General features: G+C 50.6%; 1 protein-coding gene across 1 annotated transcript in view; it reads right to left on the minus strand.

Annotated features, from left to right (window-relative positions):
* LOC103074375 (chymosin) overlaps positions 1 to 1,932 on the minus strand; it is a 12,203-nt gene extending 10,271 nt beyond the window's left edge. Inside the window, exon 1 of the mRNA XM_007449289.1 lies at positions 1,828 to 1,932. Coding sequence (XP_007449351.1) covers positions 1,828 to 1,889 — 62 coding nt within the window. The 5' untranslated portion in view covers positions 1,890 to 1,932. The remainder of the gene's footprint in view (positions 1 to 1,827) is intronic.
* Between the last annotated feature and the right edge of the window lie 4,998 nt (positions 1,933 to 6,930).

Consider the following 6,930-nt stretch of genomic DNA (forward strand, 5'->3'; position numbering starts at 1 on the left):
AGCAGGAAGAGAATCAAGAAGGAAAACAGCAGAAGCTGGTTCAAGACCTGGTCTCCCGAAAGCCCTCAGAGCTTCAGCTGCTTCTCTGCGAAATGGATTATCTCTTCCTTTCCAGCCGTCTCGGGGCCCTGCTGTGGACCAACTGAGTGGCTTAACCTCTCCGGCTCTTAGTTTCCTCTCCTGCAGATTGAAGGACTGGAGCGTGATGGTTCCCAATGTCCCTCCCAGCTCTAAGAATCACATGGTCCTCCTCCTATTTTAAGGCCTATTTTTTTTTTTTTTTTTTTAAGGCCTATTTTAAGGACAACTGGAGACTACAGGTGTGAAAGTGCTCTGAGAGTAATAAAATGGCAGCAGGTTTAAGACCCACAAGGAAAACAGGTTTTCTCATGCTGTTCATGACCCAAATGGATCCCACATGGAACAACCTCATATGAGAGTTATGGTCTCTCGTCTGGTGCCTCCCACCCCCAGCCCTCAGGTGTGACATCATCGGAGACCTGATCTATAAATGAAAGGTTCTCGAGACATTTCTCAGCCTTTGTCTCTGATATTGGAAAAGAACTTCAGCCCAAAAGGAAGGAGGCTGGACTGAGCTCCTAGGAGCAAGTCCACAGCTGCCCTTTCCCATGTCCAAGCTCCCAGTGCTTTCTGCTTTTTCCAGCTCCGGTTCTCACTGGCTGCAAGATCCACTGGCTGAGTGCCTGGCGACTCCCACACTAGTAACTGCAACTCTGCTGAGCTGTCCCGTCACAACACAAGACCCAGAGAGCCTCCCTCAGGGCAAGCGAGCATCAAAGGCAGTCCACCGCCCCCACTATGGTGGCCCCGAACACAGGTGCCAACCACCATGAAACTTCCACCCACTCCTGCCTGCAGGCCTGTGCTGAGGCCACCAGATGCCTGACACTTGGAAGAACTCCACTTTCAGGACCACCACAAGCAGCCCCCAATGGTCAAAGACACTTGACCTCTTTTTAGGGATCCTGCTTCCCAGGGATGGATTCAAGGTTCCCTGGGCTCAGACCTTGACAGGGCTCAAACCTGGGAACCAGAGGTAGTGTGACGTCTTTGGCAAGAGTCTGGGACCAAGACTGGGACCACCTGGGACCACGTCCTGGCTCCTCCATTTTTAACCATGTGGCCTTGGGCAGCTCACGGACCCTCCCTGAACAACAGTTTCCTCATCTGTAAGATGCAAACGATGTATCTACCTAATCTCTGAGGCTTAGTATAGGTAAAGACCTAGTTAAGTGTCTCGCACCTAGTAGCAAAAGCAGCTCCATAAATATCAGTTATTATTTTGGGAGGAGAATCTGGGAACTTCGCCCACAAAGATGTGGACAAAATAAAGAGAACTTTATTTTGTTTAACAGGTGCACACATAGCTCTTACAATGTGCCAGGCACTGTTCAGAGCATTTGACAATTACTAACTCATATACCCCTCATGATAACCCCGTAAGATGGATACTTCTGTCATCCTAATTTTACAAAGTTATGTTAAGTGGTGTTAGAGAGTTTCGTTAGTGATGGAGCTGGGGATCAAATCGCAGGCAGTTTAACTCCAGAAGCCACGCCCTTAATCTCCCAGGCAGCCCATCTGACCCCCTGTTCTTGTTCACCACGCCCTGAAGAGAGTAACTGAACGCTTTAGAGGGAAAGGCCCAAAACACAAAGACAAGACTGACCGGGAGCGACTACCTTGGGAAACTGCAGCATTTCCTTGAGGACTCCCAGGGAGAACAATGGCTGGAAGACCATGGAGAGACCCACACAGAGCCGATGCATGTGATGCCCATCCCCTCCCCTGAGGCCTGACACCTACCTGGTGATCCCAGTGCCCTGGGAGAGAGCCAGGACTGAAAGTAGCACCACGAGACACCTCATCCTGGACCTGGATCTGGCCACCACTCTAGCCAGTGCCCACTCCCACAGCCTTTATAGAGAATGCGGGGTTCCCTCTGGCTGGGAGCCCAGGCTGCAGAGATAGCCCCTAAATTCAGGCCACTCCACAAACACATTAAGATAGCACCCAGACTACACAACACCTGCTCTGATAAGGGCCACTAAGGGGACTTCAAAGCTGAAGGGTACACATGCCTGATCTTCAGGCCAGGAAATGTCACTCACACCTTCCTGATCTGATTTCCCCTTTCAAACAGGACGTCGTGGGCTAACACAGGTGGAGCCACTGCCAGAGCCCTATCTCATGTCCCACCTTATGGTCTGTAAAGAAGCCTGTTCCCGGTGAGCCCCTTCCTGCCCTAGCTGCCTCCCGTCCCTGGGCCTGACTTCACGGGAGCCCCAGCCGGCCCTATCCTGGAGTCTCCCTGCCCAGTCCTCCCAGGCCAGGTTTCCAGGGTCCACTCAGTCTACTCCCCAAGTGGCATCTGAGGCCAAGAGTGCCTGTTCAGCCTGTCATCTCCATCTAAGAGAGACACAGATCCAAGATTCCTGCTCCCCCAGGGTGTGGCCCGTTGTTCCACGTTGGAAGGGCATTGGGAAGGGGAGGGAGTAGACACCAGATCCCATGAACAGTTGGGAGACCTGAGGAGGGTAAACGGGGAGGGCAAGCATGTGCCACACATGGAGGGGAAGGAGGAAGCTATGACATGATGGTCAGGTTTGGGGAACAGGTTAAATGCATCTAAGCTACACACAGAGGACCCAGAAGAGCTTCTTGGAGGCACACATGCAGGGGCTTTTGATGAGGAGAGGGTCCCAGGGTCCAGGCCAGATTGGCCAGATATGCTCTCAGGCCTGTAGCCTGGGAGAGAATTAGGGCAAAAAGGAAAACAAAGACTTAGCCACAAAAGTGGAAGTCACATCCCAGGAGTGAGGGGAGGCTATGAACTGGAAACTCAGGCTCAAGTTAGAATAAGGCAGGGGCTTTGGGACCACAGGTGTGAGGGAGACTAGAGTGCCAGCTATCCACACCCTGTAGGACAGATGTCTGCAAAGTGAGGGAGGCCTGGTGGTGTGGAAGAGGGAAGCATGGGCCTGGAACAGAGAGGGCAGGTTGGGCAGCTGAAGAGGTGAGCATGTGGTGGGCCTGTGGTGGGCCCCGGACATGCGCAGGGGGTGGTCTGGGAGGGGCAGATCCAGAAGCTCCTGTATTTGACTTGTAAGGGCCTCAGGAGGCCAATCGACAGGGAATCTGTTTTATGACAGGCCTGAGGAAGACAGGCAGACCCCACCCTGGCCATGGCAATGCCCACCCTCATGTCCTTTCCCAGTAGCCCAGGATGCTGCTGCTTCTCAGGCCCCAGGAAGCAGCCATGGGCACATCCAGCTTTCCAAAAGCACCCTCACGACATCATCAAGGCACCCTCCCTTTCCAAAACCATGGAAGCAGAGAGAAATAAACGCCACCTGATGATACAGCTTGTTTCCCATTTCCTTCCCTGAGAACGCCGCCCTGCCAGGCCAGGGGCAGGGCCTGCGTGTCCTGTCCCAGTGGTCCTGCATCTGACTGCTGTTTCCTCCCACACATCAGCACCCAGCATGCCACATAGTAGATGCTCAATAAATGCTTGGTTAAGCAAATGAATGAATGAATGGTCTTGCCGCCACCCTTGAGGAATAAATAGCAGGCCGCATCTTTATTGTGTCCTGCAGATGAAGAGGTGGAGGCTCAGAGGGGTTAAAGGGCTTGCCCGTAACGAATAAGAGCTTGAACTGCCACAAGACTCTTGGTCTGATGCTCTACATACACTATACCACAGGGCCCGACAGGCCGTGAGAAGTTCATGAGTTTACAGTGTCGAGTCTGGGGCAGCACTGCTTCTAGCTCACTCCTCTCAACTTCTGGACATTCCTTGGGACAACCATACTTATGAGCAACGGGGCCATTGGTAGCATTTGGGGCTGGGACCCGCAGGGGTCAGCACATCAGGCAAGAGTGCTATACCACCCCGCTCCATGTCACCAGTGGCCCAGGCTGACCCAGCAGCAAACACTACTGAACAATGAGTCTTGGAAGTCAGGCTCAGCCCCCTCTCCCTCAGCAATGTGACCCTCAAAACCAAGAACCAAAGCACTGGTTTCTCCGTGTTTATTCACAAGATTGGGATCATTCTAACAGCATTCAAGTGCACGCTATCAGGAAGGCTGCCTCAGACTGCACAGGATGTTAGGACTGTTTATCCCCGGGAAGCAGGCCAAAAACTGCAAAAAGCTTTTAGAAAAGCCACGATAAGATTTCATCACTGGGTACCCAGAGCCAGGTGGGAACGACTCCCCTTGGTCTAGATTCCTTGAGTCCGGGAACTGACCCACAAAAGTGGCTCAAACAAAATCAGGGCTCAGGGACAGCCTTTCCTGGGTACCCAACCTTGTGACCTCCACTCAGACGTGAGTGGCAACAACACCAACTCAACTCATCCTGAGAATCTCCTATGGGCTCACACTGGACAGAGACGTGGAGCTGATGTCATCTCTACCCCCAGGGAGCCACAGTCGGGTGGGGGACAAATTGGCCCTGGTATGTGACCCTGCTGTGATCCAAAGGGCCAGACACCTCCTCTGCAAGGGCTCATTGGCAGGGGAGCGTGGTTTCTGTAAAGTACACGTGGAATGATCCTGGGCTTGAATCCTGGGTCTCCATGTGTAATTACCCTGGGCTTGAACTCTGGGTCTGCCACATGGTGTTGTGACCTTGAGCGAATCCTTTTACTTCTGTGTGCCTCAGTTTCCTCTTCTGTAGGGTAGAGACAATGACAATGAGAGGGTCATGTGAGGGTCAAAGATAAGAGAGTCCAGGGCTGCTGTTTGTTAGGCCTTCTACAAGTAGGAGGCATAGCAACTGCGGTTGTGTGACCTTGAACATTTCAATCGTTCCCTGGCCTCGGTTCCTCATCTGGGAAATGTGGGATTTACAAGCTCATGGAGCTGGTCTGAATCTCAGATGTGTCCACAGCAGCACATATAAATCAGTTGAATTTTTTGTGCTCTATAAATCAGTTGAATTTTTTGTGCTCTATAAATCAGTTGAATTTCTGCACTGTGCCCCGAGCCCTTCCAGACTGAGGGGCAAATTAACCTTAGCCATTTTTGCACAGTGCCCCACAGATGTGCTTTGGCACACGTGACTCTCCAGCCCACCAAGTTTACAGGGGCGTGGGCGGGCAGCAGTGCCCTGTGGTCTTCCCTTGTCCCTGCCTGGGTCCCTGTTGCCTCCGTGTCTCACCTGAGCCTCCAGCCTTCTGGAAGCTGACATGGTCATCCTCCCCAAGACAGGCCACGCGGCCACTCCACCCTGATCTTACCACCTACCCGCGCCACTGACAGGAAACAGGGTCCAGGTCCCCGCCACTCAGAATCTGCCTGACTCCCCTGCCTCTGCCTTCTACACCCTCTGAGGAGCCCCAAATTCCCCCAGGGCTTCAGGAGAAACACATCCTGACCTGGAAACCCTGCAAGTCCCTTCTGCTTTCTGCCCACATCTTCCCTGGGGCAAAGAAAGGTAAAGCTGGATTTTCCTTTCCTGAAGAAAAGAGAAAAGGAGAAAAATGAGAGGAGTTTTTTAAAAAGTCATAAATCAGTACCTCAAAATATTATTCAGCCACACTTAAAGCCTATACCATGCATCATGTGCTTAGTTAGTGTCAGACACCATGCATTTACTCTTTTAAAAGGTCTCCATGTTACAGATGAGCAAACAGGAGCTTAGAAAGCTTAAACTAATTTTCAATATCACTCAGCTAATGATAAACGGAGCTGGGATTGAAACTTGGGTCGGTTTGATTCTTGACGGTGCAGCCTTTCAGTATGACCACGTGACCCTCCCAGCACCAAAATCCTGCAGTTCAGCAAACGTGACATCTCATCCACACTCAACAAGCCTGGGGCTGAAGGTGGGAGGGGTTCTAGGGTCTTTAATGCAGCTCAGGTGGGAGAGACTTCAGAAGGGCAGAAACCTGGAAAACACATCAGAAGACTGCCCTGCACACGTGTAAGTCCCTCTACCCTTCTCCCCTCCTGCCCCCAAAGTGATCCCTGTGAGTGATATACTGGCCGGTCCTCCAGCCATGGTCAGCAGAAACTTGGGGGGAGACCAGCACCCAGCCTCCAAACCCTCAACTCTGTTTGTTCTGCATCAAGTGACCTGAGCCCTGGGAATGTCTGCCCAATGCCTCATGGAATCGCCAGGTCCTCTTGGGAGAAGGGTGGGGATAGGGACCCTGCCCTGCACACACGGGAGAGCACATTGTGAGTTATGGGAAACAGCAACAGAGAAGCCCATTCCATGCTGAGCATCACTGGGTACCTGTGCTTTCAGAATGGAAGGCAGAAAGGGGAGGATGGGAGAGAGGGAAGGGTCAAGGCAATCCCCAGCTCTGAGGCAGAACTCGGGGCCACCGGCAAACCAAGTCTCTGGATCACTGGCTCATGCACCTTGAGATCATGTTTTGCTTTATAAATACAGTGTTAAGGAATCACTAAATAGTTGGGGAAGAGGACTTGGTCAAAAACTAATAGTATTGTATCGATGTCAATTTCTTGGCTTTGATATTTGTACTGATTTTGATTTTAATATTTATAAGGAAATGTCCTTGATTTGGGGAGACATACTGAAGTAAAGGAGCATTGTGTCTGCAACTTACTCTCTAAGAGATCAGAAAAAATATATATATATATATATATATATATATATATATATATATATGTGTGTATGTATATATATACAGAGAGAGAGAGAATAAAGCAGGTGTGGTCAGGTATCAACATTTGGGATATCTGGGTGAAAGTCTCAGGAATTCTTTATATTTCTGTAAATTTGAAATTATTTGTAAATAAAAAGTTTTTAAAGATTGAGATAATCTAAAGACCTCTCCAAATAAATTCCTTATTTATAAATTTGACATCCAGCATATTCAGAAGCAAGAGGATGGAAACCAAACAGCAAAAGAACCAGCTATTCAGCACC

This window comes from Lipotes vexillifer, unplaced genomic scaffold (genome assembly GCF_000442215.2).
Source record: "Lipotes vexillifer unplaced genomic scaffold, Lipotes_vexillifer_v1.1 scaffold393, whole genome shotgun sequence".
In the NCBI taxonomy this organism is placed as follows: Eukaryota; Metazoa; Chordata; class Mammalia; order Artiodactyla; family Lipotidae; genus Lipotes; species Lipotes vexillifer.